Source organism: Pelmatolapia mariae, linkage group LG4 (assembly GCF_036321145.2).
Source record: "Pelmatolapia mariae isolate MD_Pm_ZW linkage group LG4, Pm_UMD_F_2, whole genome shotgun sequence".
Lineage (NCBI taxonomy): Eukaryota > Metazoa > Chordata > Actinopteri > Cichliformes > Cichlidae > Pelmatolapia > Pelmatolapia mariae.
This window is the reverse complement of record NC_086230.1, coordinates 17,688,859-17,711,250: the sequence shown is the minus strand read 5'-3', so window position 1 is coordinate 17,711,250 and position 22,392 is coordinate 17,688,859. Positions and strand designations below refer to the sequence as shown.

Sequence of the window (22,392 nt, the reverse complement as noted above, 5' to 3'; positions counted from 1 at the left end):
TTCATAAACTTAACATATATTCATTTGTATTCAGTGTAAGATGCCAATTAATGTAAAAAAGATAAATTTATGAAAATTACTGACAATAGAGTTGATGAACTGAATAAAAGAATATTATTAAAAACATACAAATGTAAAAAAAAAAAGGCTTGCACATATCTCACCAATCTTGCACAAAATCAAAAAATAAATTTATCTAATCAGCATTATTGATCCATGTCTGCACAGTGTAATATTTTTAGGGGCTGGGATGGCTCGGCCCAAAGTGATATTTTTTTTAATGGGGCCCCGAATCCCATGAAAATGACACAAACACATCTCAGCAACAGATCACAATTTTACAACTGTGTCAGCACAGCCACGGGATACCCAGTCTGCTAGGATCTGTTTCCGTTTTTCACAGTTTTACTGCCACTTGGTAAGTAGTTGGTGTCTTCACCACTACTCTTCAGGGGAGATGCAGAATTCAGTTTTGTTTTTATTAAACAAAAGGACAAGAGAAATCTCTTAATCTCTTAATATGAAAAATAATATTAAAAACTACAAGAAGTATAATATGAAAGCAGTATAGTTTTCTTACACAATTAGATGTCTGTTCAAAGGTTGATAGATACAAGAGCAAAACACAAAAACTGAAAGCCCAGTCTACAAAGTAAACACAGAAACTTTGTCATGCAAGCAAAAAAAAAAAAGACCTGAAGAGTTTCTAGTCTAAGGGTAAATGCTTTAGCCAAGGAAATAAAAATCAGCATGCAAAGAATTACTCTGACATCCCTGTTCAGACCCAAAAGTCATTTTAGTACAGCAATAAAGAAGGTGGGTCAGCAGGTCTACAGTTGTTGACGTAGTCCTCTCCAAAGTCGATCATCTGCTTCAGAGCAGCCAGTATCAGTGTGTCGACGTCATCATCTGTTTGGATCTCAGAGTGGTAGTTCTTGACAGGAAAGATGCAGTACAGTGGAATACCCAGATACACACTGACTGTCTCCATTTAAATTTGAAGAGTTTAACATTTTTTAGCATTTATTTTACTTGAAATTTACTTAAATTAAATTGTTGGTAAAACAACTAAATAAATAAATAAATATTCCAGCTAAAATACTGAAAATGTAAAACTTTTTTTTTTTTTTTAAGTTACCACTAGAAAAGTACCTGTTCCTTCAAGTGGGAGCTCTTATACACATTTCTTATATTTCCTTTGACTTCTGGACAGGCTTCATCAATTTTGGTGAGAATTAACATTTGGGGAATTCCTGTCAATACACAGAATATCAGAGTTGAGGTGATGTTTGTCAGCTTATTTAATTCAATTGAGTTTATCCTATAACCAAACTTGGCTCTTACCCATGTCACTGGCTGCAAGTCTGACATCCCTCATCTGTTTTATTATATCATCACTCATAAGTTTTATTTTGTTGGCATCGATCACAGACACTAAAACATGAACTTTGTCATTTAGAGTGGGCACTTTGTTGTCATGTTCGGATAACGAAGATTCAGGATTGAACTGGAAAACAATCAAATCAGTTAAACAAGTATATACAAATGTTTCTCTCTCTCTCTCTCTCTCTCTCTCTCTCTCTCTCTCTCTCTCTCTCTCTCTCTCTCTCTCTCTCTCTCTCTCTCTCTCTCACACACACACCCACACACACATACACACACATATATCTATGTATGTATGTTTTTGGAAATCTAACTTTTAAATACATTGTATGTGTTATTTAAAGGCATAAGAAAATAGTGTCATTGTATACACCATTAAATTGTGTCTGCAAAAATGCCTTAAACTTCATGATACCTTGTAACCATCCTTCACGTGCCCCTTCATGGCCTGTATGATGTCGTCCACCTTAACTCCTGTGTCCTTCTCAAGGCCCATGATATCAGTGAAGGCAAAAGGATAAAAAGTTCCTGGTCCTCCTTTTTGGATTTTGAAAGTTTCATACTGGGTTACCTAATCACTGAATACTACAAAACTGGTTTCTGGTTTAGTAAGGGGCTGATATCTGTAAGAACAACTATGGACAAAAGTAAAGTGAAACTAATCTTCAGACAAAGATTCAAGAAGCAAAAAAAAAAAAAAGAAGATCTGTCACACAAGAGCAGACCCCATCCTAGGACCTCTGTAGTGCTAAGCTAAACAAGTAAGCTTGGTTCTACGTGCAGCTTTATAGCCGTTTAGTTTCAGTTCGCTAGTTTTGTTACAAATTGCATGAAATACATGAGCTTGACTAAACCATGCTTGAATTAAAACGTACTTTCTTAGTGAAGCTTGTTCCAGAAGTTGCATCTGCCAAAGCTTGAGTGGTCATTCTGCCTCGTAAAAGAGTGTCAACTGAGTTGATGAAGCTGGACTTGCCGGCACCAACGGGTCCATGAAGAAGAATTCTGAGGAGCTGGAGCTCAGAGTTATGAGGCTGGTAATTATTTATGTACTGGATATCATTGGTTTTGCCACTGTTCAAAGAAGAATATTTATGAAGTTAAAGTCAAGAAAGTGAAACTGATAGTTGTGCAGATACAGTGGTGAGACTATTGAGGATGTTGCAAACACCAACAAGAACAGGAAATTAAGCTGACAGCAACCGATTTTTGCAAGTAGATAATTTATGACGTTTAGTTGGCAACAAAAAGCCCATTAAGGGTCAAACACTCACGTCCACTGTATTTTCCTCCATTCTTCACTTAAAACTGAAAAAATGTACAGAATTGACAAAAAAACAGAAAATATATTTTAAAGAAATCAATGATTGAAAATATGTAATTTTTTCTGATCTGTTTGACTTTATTGTCTTATGTTTTATCTTACTTGTTGGAGTGTTTACAGGTCGAGACTTTTGTGCTCCTATTGCTGGAAAACATTACAGCACAATAATAACATCTATACATATGCATTAAAACATTTAGAACATAGCACTCTTTGCCCAAAATCATTTGTGTTGTATTAGACTTGTAGCAATACTTTCATTGCTACATTAATCAAACTAAGGAAATTCAATTCACTAATTTATTTTTATTGATTAAAAATTAATTTAATGTTGAATTCTCTTGCAGCTGCTCTATTCCCAAGTTCTGGACGTGAAAACAGGGTTTGATCTTTCGTTTCATTCTACAATACTGGACTTATTTTTCTACGAAGGTTTGAACTTTGAGAGTGTTTAAACAAGAGAGCAACGTGAAAATGTCTATGCCTGTCTGAGAAAAGTGTATAAAGCATTTAGTGAGAGGTTTTACAGCCTTAAAACATCTATAATAATTGTAAAAAATAAAGTTTGCTACTTCGGGGATTTCACCTATCGCAGGTTATTTCTAGAACGTAACACCCGCGATAAACGAGGGACCACTGTAATTTGATAAAATCATTACTCACCTACAAAGAGAGTCTAATATTGTTTTCTTTTGTATTTAAAATTTCACTAGAAAATAGAAAATACAAATAAAAGGTTGAGAGAGAGAGAAAGGAAGCATTTTTAGGTAGCACCACCAAATGTAACTAAAAATCAACAATAAATTACATTGTTGTGAAAGAATTTCAAATGTATTCCACAGAGGTGCTCATCACTGTTATATGTTCAAGTGCATAGTGAGGAGCATGTCATAAGGCCTTGAGGCAATCAGATGTAAAAAACAATATTTATGACTTTTTTAATTTGTGAATTGGTCAGATTTGACCACACAACAGTATATTTGGTATACATATTCAGTAATGCACATACATTCTTACATATATTTATTCTTATAATTCTCATATTCCTGTTCTTATATTTTGCCTTGTTCTTATGTTTATTGTATTTTGTATTTGCTGTTGAAAAAGGAAACATTTTTAGGTAGCACCACCAATTGTAACTAAGTAACAATAATAAATTACATTGTTATGAAAAAATTACAAATTTATAAAAAGGAATAGAAAAAAAAAGTAACTTCATTGAAATGCAAAGAATAATGTCACAGTTATTCTGAAAGTCCTTACCTTCTCCTGTGTGGCTCTGGACAGTTTGACTGCAGTGCGGGCAGACAGAGGTCATTCATGCTACTGCTACTTTCACATTTCTTATCATAGTGTTACTTTCACTTTCTTTTTTATTGTTCTTGATTTTTTTTTTAGAGACAGATTCAAGAAACCTTCCCTACTTGTGTAAATCTTCCTCTTAGATCTTCACAAAGTTTCTTGGACTGTCAGACGAATGAATGCTGTCAAGTAAATTATTTTTAATGCTGCAAAGAGAAACTACCAGTTGTAGTCTCTAGTGAGAGGTCAATAGGCCAATAGAACCTTTAGCAACACTTCTTAAAAAAATGAGAGAAAATCCAAAATGAATTCAACATGTTCACACATGTCTTGTTTTGTAAAGTCATTAAAGTAATTAATGACTTAAAAAATTCAAGTACGCTGTACAATCATTCCACCCCAGAGAAAACACCAGCTAAAACCATCTGAAGTAGTTCTAGTGGTAATATGAGCATTGCGAGCTGTAAGTCCCCCAATGGCTCCAGTCGACTCCAGGTACAACATTGGAGGTCTCTGTCCAGAAGAGTGCAGTCACAGAATAGCTAAGATACTGTGCAGAAACGTAGGGAGCTTAAGGTCGACACCCACACACACACACGCACACGCACACACACACAACCTTGTGAGAGTTTTAGACATAATCCCACGGTGTGGATTCTCTCTCTACATGCTGTACACCATAGATAGGGCGTGTTATGACAACATGTGAAGCATGTGGAGTAAGATAAGGGAAAATACATTTTAAATAAAACGTGACATGAAAATGGAAAATTTTTCTATGTAGTTGTCAACAAAAAAGAGCAGCTCAAACATTTATTTTAGAGAGAAGCAAAAAGCATACACAGCTGAGGTGTTTCCCCTGGTACAATGTTTGAGATAAGGAGGCTGAAAAATGTTCAGTACAACTTCCTGTTTTTTTGAGCTTAATCAGTTTTAATAATCTTTTTTTTATGACATTGAAACCATCTTTAATGGTTGTAACTAGTTACTTCTCTTTAGTGTTGCATTTGTTTTCTGCTTGGAGATGAAGGTTAGTAGCATTAGTTGGTCTACATGTTGTGGTAATGTTGCCAGCTACCCTCCTCAAAAAGAATATTTGTGCCTGTGTACGTGCTGTAATATTGTGCTTTGTTGTAGCTATGGGAGGACAGAGCTCTCAACCTGATGACTCCTTGTCTTCTAAGAGTAAGACATTTAAAATGGAGAATCAAGCTTAAAGTTTACAAAAACAGCTGGGAAACGTTGCACAGTTAATATTCTTTATGTATTTTGTTAGATTTAGAAAATGAATGGCGGAAACTAGAATGGAGGTGAGTGTGTGCTGATGTTCAGTGTTTGCTTTTTGGCTTCATGGACTAAAACTACAAATGATTACCTTCTGCAACCAGTCACCATTGTTCTGAACTACGCCTGTACTGTAACTATAAAATATCTGGCTTTAACACCGCAAATGTTCTTCCACAAATAGCAAAGAGTTCAGTTTCACTTTCTTGACTTTAACTTCATAAATATTCTTCTTTGAACAGTGGCAAAAGCAATGATATCCAGTACATAAATACATACCAGCCTCATAACAGTGAGATCCAGTACCTCAGAATTCTTCTTTATGGACCCACTGGTTCTGGAAAGTCCAGCTTCATCAACTCGGTTGATGCTGCTTTACGAGGCAGAACGACCAGCCAAGCTCTGGCCAACGCAGCTCCTCAGGAAAACTTCACGAAAACAGTACGTGCCAGTTTTGAACCAAGTTTGTATTTCATGCACTGTAAGTGTTTAGCTAAGCTGTGATGAAACTAGTCAGCAGACGGGTTTCTCAATCAGCCTTGGCTGGCCTTTTAGTAATAAGCAATGACTTTGCACAGTATAGGTGCTCAAATGTCATCCTAGGAAACAGTTTTATTATCAACTGTATCATTGCAGACTTCACCCAGCCTATCACAGCCTTCTCCCCTGTCATCAATCTACACCGTGCTAGAGACTAAAGGGAAATATGTTAAAAAAGTGAGGAGACGTTGTTATTGTTGTTGTTGTTGTTAGTAGTAGTAGTATTGTAACTTTATTTATATGGCACTTTTCAAAACAGAGTTATATGGTGCTTAACAGTTCAAATAAAAGCCACAGATTGAAGATAAGTGTACATGTTAAAACACACAGACACGTAATCAGCCATAATGACAAACATTCATTCCAACATTCAATTCAGTTTCAATTCAATTTTATTTATATTTTATATTTATTTATATTTATTATCACGCCAAATCACAACAGCAGTTGCCTCAAGACGCTTTATATTGTACAGTAGATACAGAGAAAAACCCAACAATTATATGACCCCCTATGAGCAAGGACTTTGGCGACAGTGGGAAGGAAAAACTCCCTTTTAACAGGAAGAAACCTGGTCCAGCCCTAACTATATGCTTTACCAAAAAGGAAAGTTTTAAGCCTAATCTTAAAAGTAGAGATAGTGTCTGTCTCCCGAATCCAAACTGGAAGCTGGTTCCACAGAAAAGGGGTCTGAAAACTGAAGGCTCTCCCTCCCATTCTACTTTTAAATACTCTAGGAACAACAAGTAAGCCTGCAGTGCGAGAGCGAAGTGCTCTAATAGGGTGATATGGTACTACAAGTTCATTAAGATAAGATGGGGCCTGATTATTTAAGACCTTGTATGTGAGGAGCAGGATTTTGAATTCAATTCTGGATTTAACAGGAAGCCAATGAAGGGAAGCCAAAACAGGAGAAATCTGCTCTCTCTTTCTAGTCCCTGTCAGTACTCTTGCTGCAGCATTTTGGATTAACTGAAGGCTTTTCAGGGAGTTTTTAGGACATCCTGATAATAATGAATTACAGTAGTCCAGCCTGGAAGTAATAAATGCATGAACTAGTTTTTCAGCGTCACTCTGAGACAGGATATTTCTAATTTTAGAGATGTTGCGCATTTTCAGGGCCGAGTAAAATAACCTCAGTTTTATCTGAATTAAGGAGCAGAAAGTTAGCAGCCATCCATCTCTTTATATCTTTCAGACATTCCTGCAGTTTAACTAAATGAATAAACAAATAAATGTGTTATCTGGCTTCATGAATAGATAGAGCTGGGTGTCATCTGCATAGCAATGAAAATGTATGCTATGTCTTCTAATGATACTGCCTAGGGGAAGCATGTATAATGTAAACAGAATTGGTCCTAGCACTGAACCCTGTGGAACACCATAATTGACATTAGTGTGTGAAGAGGACTCTCCATTTACATGCACAAATTGGAGTCTATTAGATAGATATGATACAAACCACTGCAATGCAGTACCTGTAATACCTACAGCATGTTCTAATCACGCTAATAGAATATTATGGTCGACAGTATCGAACGCTGCACTAAGGTCTAGCAGGACAAGCACAGAGATGAGTCCACTGTCAGAGGCCATAAGAAGATCATTTGTAACCTTCACTAAAGCTGTTTCTGTGCTGTGATGAGCTCTGAAACCTGACTGACACTCTTCAAATAAGCCATTCCTCTGCAGATGATCTGTTAGCTGTTTGACAGCTACTCTTTCAAGGATTTCTGATATGAAAGGAAGGTTGGAGATTGGCCTATAATTAGCTAAGACAGCTGGGTCTACAGATGGCTTTTTAAGTAAAGGTTTAACTACAGCCAGCTTGATGTACAACATACATGCATACACACATGCATGATTGCAAACTATGGCCAAAAATGATAAAATATATATAAAAATTAGTTTTTAGCAATTTCCTAAAACAAATGACAGAGTCAGTCGGCCTGATTGACTGAGAAAGGATGTTTCACAGTTTCAGTAAATAGGCCACAGGCTGACAGCAGGCAAGTGGAAACCAGAAGTGGTGGATGGAAGAGTTAAATCGGGTTGGTGCGGCAACAGGGTGATCCAACAGGAAGGAGCCGGAGATGGGACGATAAAGCAGGTTGTGATTTTTAGAACATGTATAAACCTGACAAACCCTGCTACAAGAGACTTATCTCCACTCCTGCAAATAAGCAGAAACAACATGCACACACACACACACACACACACACACACACACACACACACACACACACACACACACACACACACACACAGATGGTGACTGGGAGAGAGAGAGAGAGAGAACCACTCAAGGTCAAAGTGGAACAAGGTAATGCTGATTCAGAATCAGTTGTTCAGGGCAAGTGAAGTGCTGATACTGATTTTCAGTTTGGAGTTCATTTTCACTCACTTATCTATTTTTACTTTTAGGAAACAGCCTTATTTAAGCCTCAGTTTATTGAATCACAATACCAACTGCCTTATGGTCTCCGCTGATGAGGTGACTTGTTTATCGTTACAGCTAAACATTTCTCTTTTACAGTACACAACTTTCAAAATCCAAAAAGGAGAACCAGGGACTTTTTACCCTTTTGCCTTCACTTACATCATGGGTGTTGATAAGGGCAAAAAAAAAAGGAGTTGTCTTGGAAGGCATCAAGCAGGATATGAAGGGACACGTGAAGGATGGCTACCCGGTATAATAACTGAAGTTTAAGGCAGAACAATACCATTTTTTAAAATAAGAAAGATCTATGTGCAGTTTATAATTAATTCATCTCCAAAAGTTGATTCTGTTCATCTGGACGTAGCATTTTGTGGGAGAAACGTTTCGTCACTCATCCAAGTGACTTCTTCAGTCTCAGCTGACTGCAGGTTTCCCCAGTCTTGTAAACAGTATATCTGCATAATGACTGAAACCAGCCCACTGAAGGAACAATGGGCTGGGAGGTCAGTTCCTTAATCATAACTATGCAAATTCTCATGACCACTGATCAACAATCACTGACCAAAACTCACTGATCAAAGACCATTGATCAATGGCCATGAGTACCATTCACAGAGAGTTGGGGAATGGCTGCAATCACAGCATTGTAAGATGGCGAAAGATGTACCCTTAGGCCCCCTCCTCGATTCAGAGATGGTCTTTCCCTTTTCACGTAAATGGCCTCCTTGACTCCGCGCTCAAACCAGCGTTCTTCCCTGTCCAGTATGTGTACATCCTCATCATTGAAAGAGTGTCCACTGGCCTGTAGGTGTGAATAGACTGAAGAGTCCTGGCCTGACGAGGTAGCTCTTCTGTGTTGTGCCATCCGCTTCGCCAGAGGTTGTTTGGTTTCCCCGATGTATAAATCCTGGCAATCCTCCTGGCACTTAACAGCGTACACTATGTTACTCTGTTTGTGTCGGGGGACCCGATCCTTGGAGTGGACCAATTTTTGGCGCAGCGTGTTTTGGGGTTTAAAAGCCACAGAGACCTGGTGTTTAGAAAAAATGTGTCTCAACTGCTCCGATACTCCTGACACATATGGGATCACTACAGGTTTTCGCTTGGGCAGCGGTTGTCCTTCTCGCCTGGATCGGCTGGAGCTTTCTTTAGGTGCCTTCCCAGCTTTGACAAAAGTCCAGCTGGGATAACCACATTTACTCAGGGCCTTCTTGATGTGCTGTTCTTCTGCCTCCCTGGCCGCTGTGTCAGTGGGGATGGTGTTCGCTCTGTGTTGTAGCGTCCTGATGACACCCAGTTTGTGCTCCAGTGGATGATGAGAGTCAAACCTTAGATACTGATCTGTATGTGTAGGTTTACGGTACACGTCAGCTTTTAGATGTCCCCCATTACTGATGGAAATCTCACAGTCTAAGAAGGCTAACCTGCCACAGATGTAATGTCGTACGAGACCATGGTTTCATCTGCCTCCATAATGACATCTCTCACCTTCTCAACAAAATCCAGGGTGTTCTGGATGTGGTGTTCAGAGCTGCCCACCAGCGGGTTGAGGATCGAAGCCAGAAACTTGGAGATGTTATAGGTGACAGAGTTGATCATGCAGACAATCGGTCTTAAGGGTGCACGCTGTTTATGTATTTTCGGTAAACCATACAGACTGGGTATAGCCTGTGGTATGAGGTCCGGTCAATAGCCTTGTCTTGTTCTAACTGCTTCAGACAGTCTATCACCCTCTTCCTGTAGCCACTTCCTGGGTCTCGTTTCAGGGGCTCATAAGTATTTTCATCACTGAGTAGTGACAAAATCTTCTCATGATAGTCTTTCTGGTTTAGCAATACTGTGCACCTACCCTTGTCTGCCGGAAGGATGATAATGTTGTTGTCATCACTAAGTGATGTGAGTGCCTTCCTCTCCTCCATGGTGATGTTGGATGCTGGGGGCTTTGCATTGCTGAGACAGGCCGAAACTTTCGTCCATAGTTGCTCTGCTTCCACTTCTGCAATATTGTTGTTACGAATTGCTGTTTCTGTGGCTGTGATCAGCTCCACTAGCGGGATTTGTCTCGGTGTGAGAGCAACATTCAACCCTTTAGCAAGGATGTTTTTCTCTGTTTGGGTGAGCTGTCTGTCAGACAAATTCTTCACCCACTTGTCCACATCCTCCGTGTCGCATCCTTCTCTCTTCTGGCCGCTGAGGACACTCTCCGTATTTTGTGGTGGTTTACGACATACAACAAGTAAGTCAAACTTCCTTTGTTGCCTGGTCTTAGACTTCTTGTGCTGTGCTAGACGAGCCTTCTCAGTAAAGTCAAACACCTTTTTAAGAGTATTCTCATCTAAGAAAATATAATTAATTCACTTTTTATTCTTTTCCAGTTCAATACAGAGACTTCAATATCCAAGAGAGATCGCGACTACAGTGAAAACCCTGGTCTCAGTGACAAAGTTCATGTTCTGGTTTCTGTGATTTCTGTGAGCCAGGCAAAAACACTGAGTGATAAATATATGAAAAAAATGAAGGATGTCAGACAAGAAGCCACTCACTTGAGTAAGGCTCAGCTTTTCAGTTGATTTAAATAACCTTACAAACATCATCTTTACTCTGAGCTTTTATGTATCTATAGGGATTCCTCAAAGGCTTCTCCTCACTAAAATTGATGAAGCCTATCTAGAAGTCAAAGCGGACATAAAAAATGTGTGTAAGAGCTCACCCTTAAAGGAACAGGTATATATATATATATGCTTTTTTTTTAATCAGTTTAAATTGAAAAACAATGTATACCTTTATAAGAAACAATTGTTAACAAATGTTAAACTGTTCAAATTTAGATGGAGAAAGTGAGCGAGTCTCTGGGTATTCCACTGTACTGCAGCTTTCCTGTGAAGAACTACCACTCAGAAATCCACACAGACGACAACACTGACACGCTGATCCTCAGAGCACTGAGAAAGATGATCGACTTTGAAGAGGACTTTGTCAACAATGTGTAGCTCTGCTAATACCGCAAACAGCCTTCTATAATGCAGCGTTAAAATGGTGATGAACAGGAAGGTTTGCAGTAATGATTTGCTTTTTGTTTTGTGCTTTTTATTTTCATGGATTTAATGCAGTTATCATGTGTATCACGTGCCATTGCAGCAGCTTTATTTCCTTTTTCAGCCCTTCTGTTGCAGATTTGCTGGTGCACTCAGAAAAATACTTGAGTACAATAGGAAACAGTAAATTTAATCGAATCTGTTCAAATGAAATTAACTTGACTGTGTTGTATTCAGTTTTTTCTTTAATGTTTAATTATTTGGATAAATAAACTTTTGGTTTTAAATATTTCAAATGTTTCAGTTTTAATCCAAATTATTGCTTTATCATTATGAGGGCAAAAAACAGTTTTTTGAGTGTGTGTTTGGGATCATTGCATTGAGTATTTTATAAGTATATCTAGTTTTTACCAATTGAAATATTATGTGTGAGGATTATCATTATTATTTACTCAATAATGTTCAGTTAATTGACGTGTTTATTAAGAAGATATGTATACATGTCATTTCTTATAGTAAACCTTATTAAACATCAGGCTACCCCCACATAATACCAATAGACACTTCATTTTAAGTCAATATGATGCTTCATATATTTTAGAAATATATTTATCTGATTCATCAATAAATAGGATGTTTTGAGCATGAGAGTATAAAGATTTTAGCAATACAAAGACTGTGTGCGCGCTGATACTATATCAATAGTTCTTCACATACACCTTTTTCATAGTAGGAGTTGGAGAGCACCTTCACCCCTCAAGGCCTGCTCGTGGCAGAAGGGTGGGCTAATTGGCTTCTGATAAAAGTCTGTGGGACCTTATAGGAGAGTGATCCACATAGCACATGGAAAATAGGGAGAGAACTGGAAAGTGCCGAATTTTCTGAATATCTGCCACGGCCTGGCATATATTCATGTGTGACCTTGGCAGACACCTCTGGGAAGTTAGAAGCCCTGAAAGCCCCTGGGCTGCTGGTCTTTTGTGTATTTTGTCTGTTTTTGTGTTTGTTCAAACTTTATTCCAAGAAACAATTAATGTTTTTGCAATTTGAAATTACATCTATGGTTGTCTTTTGTCTCTTTTTAATTGAAACAACAATAGTTTTGAAGATTTTCATTTTAGAGAATACATTTCAGAGAACTGTGCAAGTTCTGTGAGTCACAGTACTTGAATGAGGATAAAATATTAGTGGGATGTTTAAATACGTTCTTTGCAGCATTATAAAATTTACTTCCAAAATCCAAGATCAGAGTCGATGTACAAAAGCCAAATAAGGCAAGCTTCATCAATAATGGGTTAATCATTTAGGATATATAACCATTTTAAAATGACCCATATTTGGGACATATTAGGCAAACTTTAAGGATTAAAATGTATATTAGCGAATTTTGTTGTGACTAATTTTTGGGGGGTCTGTTAGCATGAAAACTAGACACAACCAACAATTTTAGGCATTATTTTCAGTTTCATTGACACAAAATTAGTAATATTTGGTCACCTTTGTCTATAAACCAGTGGTATGGATGAATCTACACCTAATGACCAATTTAATGGTTGCTTACTAAAACATAACTCGGGTTGCTCCAAGTCAACTACGAGTAGGCATGCTCTGGTAGATAATGTTTGGAGCTCTGCCCCAAACATTTCTGCAACTTAGTGCAAACAAACTACAGACACCAAAATCATCAACCCAGACAACTATTTAAATATAAGTGGTTCAAGCTTGCAGCAAAAAGTAGGTGTCCATACAAATGCATGCCCATATGATTGCATGAGTGAGTTATGAGAGTGTGTTCCACCAGTCTAGGTGTCTGCAATGCGGGAGGTGGGGAAGGAGAAGGAAGAAAGACAGATGGGCAAGGTCTGGTGTTTAGTCTGTTTGCTGGGTGATAAGCCCCTGATGTCAACCATCTGGCTGTGCCTTTCCCAACTTCACCTACGTGCCACTCAAATGACAGATAATTGGAGAGGAGCAACATTACAATGTTTCAATGAATGCATTTTTAACAATTTTTATCTTCCTGTATTTTACCTTTGAACAACAGCTTTTTATTTTAATTCCCACAGCTTTTGTTCATTGGTTGATTTGGAGAAAACAAATAAAATAATGCTTTACATCACAAGTAGGGTGTGTGACCACAAGCATGTTGGAGCATGATAAGGGAAGATAAGTATTAAAAAAAAGTGATATGAGAAAGTGAAAGTTGTGAATAAAATCACTCTCTGCATAGCTTGCAGCACAGTGAAAGGTTTGCACACCAGTTTTTTTCCTTAAGTTCTCGGTACATTTTTAATAACTTGAATTAAACTTTTTTTTTTAAATGGGTGTAGCCACTTGCAAAAATCAGTTACTGTAAAATTTTCCCTTTCTTGTTGGCATTAGTAACATCCTGCATAGACTCACTGCTGTATATCTGTACCATCACAACAACATATAGAAATCTAACCATAACATTCTGATTATTAGGCTTTAACATAATAATTCTTCTTCTCTGAACAGTGGCAAAGAGAATAATCTGCAGTGCTCAAAGAATTACTTACCTGATAAAAATGAGCTCTAGAGTCTGAATTTTTCATGGACCCGAGCTGGACCCGAGTCCAGCTTCGTTGGCTTGTTGACTCGTTGATCATCTTTTATGAAGAAGAGCGACCACTCACTTCTTGGTGGATGCAACGTTTTGATATATTGTCTCTTTTAAAGCATGTGTTAATTCTGAGTGTGATTTAATCAAGCTCGTGTATTTTTCATACATGAATAAAGTCTCACTGTGCCACCTTATGGCAAAAATCTGTATATGTTTACCTATGAAACCTTTCAGTGCTTTTACCCTGTATGATTTTTCACTGATGAGCTGTTTAAAAGTAGAATTTGTTCATTTCCACCAGACTCTCTCCTCTGTACACTATCAAATGACGCATTGCAGTGACGTCTCCGTAGATGAGCTTATCGGACGTGTTACCGCCAGCATAAGCATCATAAGCAGGAATTTCTCCAGCGTGTCCTGGTTCTGCCCCGGGGCCTCCTCCCAGTGGGACAAGCCCGTAACACCTCCCCCAGGAGGCATCCTTGTGCCTGAACCACCTCTCTGGTTTCCCTGAAACCATATTCAGTCAGCTGAAGATAATTTAAGGGTTTTTGTTTCGGAGTCTTTATTTGACAAAAGTAGTGTTAAGCAGATAAGAGCATGGGGGGAGATGCAAACCCACACAAAAGGACTTCATTAAATCTGATGTATGATGTACTCAGTGAGTACTAAGGGAGTCCCAAACATAATTTAGCTCAGCTACATGTACAATTAGATTATCATTTTAATGAACAGTCACACGAATGACTTAAAAAAAATCAAATGGAAAAATTTTTTTTTGTGTACAACTTTAACTTCTATAGGTTGCCTTTCTTCAGTGAAGGCTTGGAGAGTCCCGTATCAGAATATTGTAGTCTTTCTCTATAAATAACAAACTCAGACAAAAATACTTAATAAGTATTTTTACTTCAGAAGCTAGGATGATCTAATAGATGAGTTAAATAAAGCAAGTCCAACCTCAAACCCTACTGAAAGGCACCAACCAGATGGTGGACCTTCTTGCTGTGTGGCAACAGTGTTAACCACCATGCCACTGTGCTGGCCCAAGAGTGAAAATGTCATCCATATAGTTATTTCTTTCTTTCATTCTTTCTAATACAGTGAATGACTGTTGGAGATGACTCTATTGTAACTAATGTATGTAACTAATATAGATGCAAATCCATTATCAAACATGTTTGAAAAATTGGTACTCAGGGAGCTAGTAGAGCTAGTGGCCATGCTCCTCGTTAATGTTGAAAGGATGCAGCTGACATGGAGCCATCTGATCAAATGGTTGAAGGTTTTTCCTGGCACACCCAGCAGGGAGCAATGTGAGATCCCCTAGGAGGAACTGGAAAATATTTCTGGGAAAGATCTCGACTAAAGGTCACACCCACAATGTCCTGGAGAAAAGCCTAGTCCTGAAACACAATGACTCTATTCACACAATTTGAAAGCTTTTCTTTTTTTTTAATCTGAGTTTTTAAGTTAGTAAAAAAAATACAAAAGAAGTGGAAACCGTAGGGGCAAAACAGACACAGATAAAAACAAGACAATCACACTGGGGAGGAAGTAAAATCAAGCAGAAGACACCGGTGACTTGTATGTGCTATGGGAAAAAACATGAAGAGGTCAAACACACAATACAGACTGAAAACAAAACAGTTTTTGCATAAAAGCAGTGGTGTGATGTGTATGAGAGGAAAGGCACTGTAGACTAATGCAGTATTAAAACTGTGTGCATTAAGTGAGTGAGATAGGAAAATAGTTGCTACATATTAATGAACTTTATCCTATTTGAAGCCAGGAAAGAAAGCTGGCAAAAATGCAGACTGTGAAAACTAACGGACAGTCTAGGTATAAAACGTGCGACTGAATATCTACAGTAGGTATTCAGTCTGATGCTTAAATGAAATGTTTCATTTTCTCATGTCTCAGTCATTCAAGTGGCTGAGATAGTCTTCTCCAAAGACAATCATCTGTTTCAGTGCACACAGGATGTGAGCATCAGTGGCATCATTTGTATTGATTTCTGAACTGTAGTTCTTCACAAGAAAGATGCTGTTCACCGGGAGGCCCAGAAACTGGCCAAATTTGTAGACCTGAGTGTTGAAAAGATTTCAGTTAATCAGTAACTGTAAAAAGATTTCAGTGCTGAATTTAGAAAATGTAACTGAAAAAGCGCATTTAAAATTACTCAAATTTACCTGTTCCTTCAGGTAGTCACTCTTGTAGATGTTGTTCACATTCCTTTGTGCCTTGGGACAGGTGTCATCAACTTTAGTAAGAATAGCCAGCTGGGGAATTTCTGTTAATGCAAAAACGTAATCACTTTATAAACATTTGTTTTTCTCCCTCCTTTTTTGCTGCATATTCCATAAATTAATACATATATATATATATATATATAATTAGTCCAAATAATGTATTACAGAAAGTTTTGCAACTGTTGCCTTACCCAACGCAGTGGCTGCCAGTCTGATATCTCTCAGCTTTGCGATCATGTCCTGAGTTAGTAAAGACACTGAGCCAGCAGGAACAACAGTGACCAGAACATGAACTCTGTCACTCAGTTCAGGAGCAGCGTTGTATTTTAGATCTCCCTCTTCCAGCTTGTTTTCAGGATCGAACTAGAAAACAACAGAGTAAGAAGAGGTGTAAAGTTATTTATCCATTTACAAGAGTTTAAGTAATAATTGTGATTAATTATGATTATATTCAGAAGGCACAAACTAAACAGAGCCCTGAAAAGAGTAAGTCTTACGAAGTTTTGACTCTGGAGAAGATGAGATAGGATGAAAGACGGTAGAAGTCAGAATCAAGGGTCTTCAAAGTCAGAAAAGAATGAACTGACCATGCAATAAGAACTTAAAGGCTGCTGAAGTCCAGAAATTATCAGCCTTTGATAAACGCCCGAGGACATGGAATACAGGGAGGGAGTGATGCTTGAAAGAAGAAAAGCAGGCTTATGCTGAGACTGAGAATATCACTGCTAAAATTATTATGACTCAAAAGAAAGGTAGCACATCATAAACAGAACTTGTCACAAGATCTAAACCAAGACTACACACCATTACTCAACTCTGAACTCACACACAGCTTATTTTTAAGATATTAACTTTTATCTTGCAGGCATATGAAATAATAATTTGTAAACATATATTCCCCTACTATATCCCATACATTTGAAATGAAAACATTGTAACACCAAAATGTGAATGCAAACACGATTCAGTGATTTGCAAATCTTATGAACCCATATAAGAGAACCCCAAAACCATAAATAAACAAAACCAAAAAGCTAGACATGAAACAAAACCAAAGGTCAAAAGATTCTACCTCGTAAACATCTTTCACATGTCCTCTTAGGGCAAGTTTAACGTCTTCCACATGAACGCCTTTGGTCCTTTCGATGCCCATGATGTCATTGAAAACAAATGAGTAATAACCTTCATTGCCTTTGGAGAATTTATATGTTTTGTACTGAAAACAGAAGATGGAATTCATAAGTCTTTGTTTAAAGCAGCTACAGTCATTATTTGACTAGATGGATAGATGGATGGATAGATAGATACAAACATACATACATACCTTTTTGGTGAATGACTCTGCTGTAAGGTGTTGATCTGTTGGAGCTCGACTAGCAACTCTGCCTTGTAAAACGCTGTCAACAGAGTTGATGAAGGTAGATTTCCCCTCACCAGTTGGCCCAATAAGCAGAATTCTGAGATGGCTAGCTTCATGATTTCGAGGACTGTATGTTTTCAGAAAATCCAGCGTATCCTGGTTATTCCTGCAAACAATCAACCAAACAGACACTGAAACTTTACAAATAATTTGTTTTTGTTTTTAGAAATAAAAAGGTGTCACTTTGTAATTTTTCTAAAAATTTAGCATAAATAATATTTCTTGAACTTTAGCCAAAACCTTCTTTCAGGCCATACCAGTCTTGTGTTTTACTAACAAAAACTGAGCTAACATGAGCAGGATAAACAACACCAAATATTATGTCAGTGATCTGGGGCATGTAGGTTTGGATCCCCCCCACCTTTGTTTAGAAACTGTATTGTGTCTTTACTTATATTATCTTTGTCTAATATTTACATTTATTTGATAATCTGAAACATTTAATTGTGAAAAAAATCCAAATACAAAAGGAAGAGGACAAACACATTTTCACACCACTGTAGTCTCAACAGAGTTATATAAACGACATTTTTCTTCACTAGTTGGCCCACTAAGAAGAGGTTTGAGAAGACTGGTTTCATTATTTTGATATTTTTGCAATTTCACAAAATCAAGAATTTTTTGTTTATTCTTGTTAATTAAAATGAAACAAAACAAAACATTGAAATAAGATATGGCTTGCACTATTAGCATAACAGCGATGCTCTGCTATCACACACAACAGTCAGCTACCAAAACAAAAAATCAAAATTCTGTGTTAAGGAGCCGAATGAAGCCAAAACAATAATATATGTTTATCATACTCACTTTGGCAAAGGCCTCCATGACTGACTAAATACTGAAGAGGAAAATCACATATGTTAACATAATGGGAAGATAAGAACATAAACAAATAGTGTCACAATGCAAAATTTGAAAATTTATCAAGTGTTATCTTAACATCATTATCATTTTATAAAATTTGAGTTACAGTAGGTGGAGCATCTATTGCTAATATTGTTACTGTTTTTTTGATGTTCACCTTAATTACTTGGTTAGGTTGAAGAATAAAAGTTCTTTAAAAATGTTTCACATATAAGGATTTCACAGTTTTCAGCATTTATTGTAAAAATAAAAGAAACCCCAATCAAATATTTTTTTTAAATTTTTTAAACTTTGGATCAATGAAGCGATTATACATTTTGCTCTGAGACTAGTGCGACATGTAACAGGTCAGGACTTACCTCCGCCCATATCTGTAAAACAAGACAATTATATGAAAAGGTCAGTAAACTGAAATTAAAAAAAGATGAAAATAGATGTGATTTGCAATTCAGAGTCTGTCATCGTCCCTTCATCCTCACTATATGCGTTTGAGTCCATTCCAAGATTCAGAATCATTCAGTTGAGTCTCATAAACAAATATTTTATTGACAGTAAAACAGACAATATAACAGATATTTAAACTAAGATATTTGACTATTTCATGAAAAATATTAGTAATTATTATAAATACAAGTTATAAGTATGTTTATACAAACTAATAAAAATATTAATTTAATAGTTAATTGTGAATATGATGACAGCAACATGCTACAAAAAAACTTTGGAGGTGAGCAACAAAATGCTGGAAAAGTAAATGGTGCTAACAAGAAGCAGCCAGAGGAACACTTTGCAGCTAAATAGGTTAATTTACAACAGCTCAGTGACATGATTGGGTATAAAAAGAGCATCTTAGATAGGCAGAGTTTGTTAGAAATAAAGATGGGCAGAAATTCATCAATCTACAAACATTATGCAAATTATGGAACAATTTCAGCAACATTGGGTGTTCAGGATCAGGCTGCACTGCATTAAAAACAGGCATGATTCTGTCATTGAAAATCACTGCAGGGGCTCAGGAACACTGTCAGAAATCACCTTCTGTGTATACAGCTTGACATGCTATCCAAGCAGGTTAAAGCTCTATCATGTAAATAAGAAGCTATATGTGAATATAATCCAGAATAATCACCGTCTTCTCTGGGGGAAAACTCAATTTAGATTTGCTTAGTCAAAGTTGAAAACTTCTATGTGTTCAAATGATTTGAAATGTAAACTAAAGAGGAGAAGGACCATCTGGCGTTTTATCAGTGAAGATCTTGCATATTTCATTAAGACAATGTTAAACTATTTTCTATTCTACTTTCTATTTTCTCTTTTCCAGTCAAGTCTCGGTGCTCAACTACGTGCAGTTCAGACCTTTCACCAACTGAAAGCATTTGGTGCATCAAACCTCTCCTCCTATAAAAGTCCAGCAGCTGTTAAAAGAGGAGAGGACGCTACACAGAGGTAAACATCCCTATGTCAAAAATTCAGTATGAAAACAATAGAACGGAAGGGGTGTGTGCATAGTGGAAAGTAGATATGCTCCAGGAGAAGTTAGGGGAACTCGCACATTTTATCAGAGTTACTTTTTAACACACACACACACACACACACACACACACACACACACACACACACACACACAAATATATTTAAATAACAACGATAAGAATACCTAGTTACTGAATTCAGATTTTTTGTGAAAATATCTAAAATTGAATTAGTTATTAGACACGCATGAGAGAGGGAGAGAAATCCCTTGCAGCTCTAATGCATCAGGATAATTAAATCTCTGAGAGCAGAATAAACAACGCTGTGATTGTAACTTTCTACACAGTGAGCTAATTGTCTTTCTTGTTGGTATTGTTACTGAATTTGAGTCAAAGCAGTATAATTGAAAAGGTCTTACCTTCTCCGACGTGGTTCTGGACACAATGACTGCAATGCTGACACGTGGGGCTATTCTATTAATTTCCTTACTGCTTTCACTTTCATATTCATCTATTTGTTTTCAAGTAAGCCACGTGACTTTAACCCTTAAGGACCCACAGTGACACTGGTGTCACCGCCCCTTTACACTTAGAGAAAAACTATTTATAATGGTTTAACTTTGACTTTTAACTAATAAAGTCCCTAAGTGACGTCTACTGCACAAACTAGTTCAGTCATGTGACAAGTGAGGCACTCTGGGTGTTCAAGACACCATTTTCAAAGTCTTGGTCCACCTGGTTAGCTAATGAGACCACTCTGCTAATTTTAAAAACTTTCTTTTCTTTTTCCAAAGGTAAGCTTTTACTCCTTCAGCAATTCTAAACTTTAGATAAGAGGTCATAGGTCACTTGTAACCTAGTTTGGTAATATTTGTGAAACAATTTGATCTAGAATCAGTTTGTTAAATATCGCTGTGACAAATATGTCACATCGGGCATTAAACTCCAAATTTTCTTTAAAAAACTGATGTGACATATTTGTCACAAAAAGACAAAAACTGATCATTTGCTTAGCCACTTTAGCTTATTCAGTTATTTTAATTAAACATATTCTTTGTTGTTAATTCTCAGTCATATTTAACTAAATTCAAGCATACCTAATTTGTTAAATTACCTAAATTTGTGATGGAACTTTACTTTAGCTTTGTCGAGGCGTTTTTCAGTTACCCCCTATTTTCTGTCATTTTCACTCTTTTGTAGAATGGATAAAAAGAAAAAATATAGTGTTCAAGATGCACTGGAGTTTATCACTGCAGAGGACAGTGAGTATGAGGGATGTGAAAGTAGCTCAGATGAAGATTCTGAAGACCCTAATAACATCCCCCACAAAGACGTGGAGAGTGATGAATCAAGTGAATCCAGTGATTCAGACAGTTGTGATTCAAGTGATTTAGAGACAGAGACACATTCAAGCCATATAGACACTGGGCAGCCCAAGGCAGCTATCAAAGGACAAAAATTCTCCTGGAGAAAGAAAATGTTCGAAACCGCTGAGACCACATTCAAGGGACCCTGTGCCAAACCTCCAGATGAGATCCACACTCCACTGGAGTACTTCAAAAACTTCATCACAGATGATATGCTGCTGTTGTTAATGGAACAAACAAATTTATACAGTGCACAAAAATCCAACCATCTGAGAAATGTAAATACCACTGTTAAAGAACTAGAAATACTCATTGGTCTCTATCTGAGGATGGGTCTATGCCAAATGCCTGGAAATCGAGCATACTGGGAAAATGACATCAGGTGTCCTATGGTAGCAGATAACATGTCCCGCAACCGATTTCAAACCCTGTTGGGATCTCTACATTTCACTGACAAAACAGATTTATTACACAGAGATGCAGAAGACAAGTGCTGGAAGATCCGTCCATGGCTTGAAATGCTTCGCAAACAATGCCTGGATATCGTCCCAGAGGAGTACAACTCTGTTGATGAGCAAATGGTACCCTTCAAGGGGACACACAGCCCAATAAGGCAGTATGTGAAGGGAAAGCCCCACCCCTGGGGATTGAAAATCTGGGCCCGGTGCTCATCCTCTGGTATGCTCCATGATTTTGTTGTTTATCAAGGTGGTACTGGGAAGAAGACTTTACTTGGGATTGGAGGAGATGTTGTGGTGAAGTTGTGTGAAACTCTGCCAGCTGAGCAAAACTACAAAGTTTTTGCTGATAACTTCTTCTCCTACATGGGTGTCAAACTGCAGACCTGCTGAACCTTGTTTATTGTTGTGTTAAAAATAACTTTTGGGTCCAAACAGGAAGGTCAGAGTAATTCTTTGCATGCTGATTTTCATTTCCTTGGCTAAAGCATTTACCCTTAGACTAGAAACTCTTCAGGTCTTTTTTTTTTTGCTTGCATGACAAAGTTTCTGTGTTTGCTTTGTAGACTTGGCTGTCAGTTTTTGTGTTTTGCTCTTGTATCTATCAACCTTTGAACAGACATCTAATTGTGTAAGAACACTATACTGCTTTCATATTATACTTCTTGTA

The 22,392-nt window shown here is 37.4% G+C and overlaps 2 protein-coding genes and 1 pseudogene across 3 annotated transcripts; 1 reads left to right on the top strand and 2 right to left on the bottom strand.

Annotated features, from left to right (window-relative positions):
* LOC134626133 (interferon-induced protein 44-like) lies at positions 1 to 4,562 on the bottom strand. Of its 2 annotated transcripts, none has more exons than XM_063471669.1 (7): positions 3,971 to 4,562; positions 2,810 to 2,851; positions 2,658 to 2,691; positions 2,259 to 2,457; positions 1,345 to 1,507; positions 1,153 to 1,253; positions 1 to 985 (listed from the first exon to the last, which is right to left on the bottom strand). In XM_063471669.1, the coding sequence occupies exons 1-7, from the start codon at positions 4,023 to 4,025 to the stop codon at positions 797 to 799; spliced, it is 783 nt and encodes a 260-aa protein (XP_063327739.1). In that variant the 5' UTR covers positions 4,026 to 4,562; the 3' UTR covers positions 1 to 796. The 2 variants fall into 2 exon arrangements, with proteins under 2 accessions (XP_063327739.1, XP_063327740.1); XM_063471670.1 differs by having other exon boundaries at positions 1 to 934; positions 3,971 to 4,556.
* A 214-nt stretch (positions 4,563 to 4,776) lies between these two features.
* The window catches only part of LOC134626132 (interferon-induced protein 44-like), a 109,493-nt pseudogene continuing 91,877 nt past the window's right edge, over positions 4,777 to 22,392 (top strand).
* On the bottom strand, positions 15,356 to 17,565 carry LOC134626722 (interferon-induced protein 44-like). Its single transcript, XM_063472661.2, has 5 exons — positions 17,466 to 17,565; positions 17,214 to 17,357; positions 16,333 to 16,504; positions 16,082 to 16,182; positions 15,356 to 15,976 (listed from the first exon to the last, which is right to left on the bottom strand). Exons 2-5 carry the CDS (start codon positions 17,292 to 17,294, stop codon positions 15,809 to 15,811), a joined length of 522 nt encoding a protein of 173 aa, XP_063328731.2. The 5' UTR covers positions 17,295 to 17,357; positions 17,466 to 17,565; the 3' UTR covers positions 15,356 to 15,808.

Bases quoted from the DNA above. Each gene is read 5' to 3' on its own strand.
- LOC134626133 (XM_063471669.1), bottom strand. From the start codon at position 4,025: ATGACCTCTGTCTGCCCGCACTGCAGTCAAACTGTCCAGAGCCACACA. The intron at 2,852-3,970 runs GTAAGGACTTTC...AATGTTTTCCAG, and splicing joins CCAGAGCCACACAGGAGAAG to CAATAGGAGCACAAAAGTCT. The intron at 2,692-2,809 runs GTAAGATAAAAC...ACATTTTTTCAG, and splicing joins ACCTGTAAACACTCCAACAA to TTTTAAGTGAAGAATGGAGG.
- LOC134626722 (XM_063472661.2), bottom strand. From the start codon at position 17,294: ATGGGCATCGAAAGGACCAAAGGCGTTCATGTGGAAGACGTTAAACTT. The intron at 16,183-16,332 runs GTAAGGCAACAG...TTGCATTAACAG, and splicing joins ACTGGCAGCCACTGCGTTGG to AAATTCCCCAGCTGGCTATT. The intron at 15,977-16,081 runs GTAAATTTGAGT...TTCAACACTCAG, and splicing joins GTGACTACCTGAAGGAACAG to GTCTACAAATTTGGCCAGTT.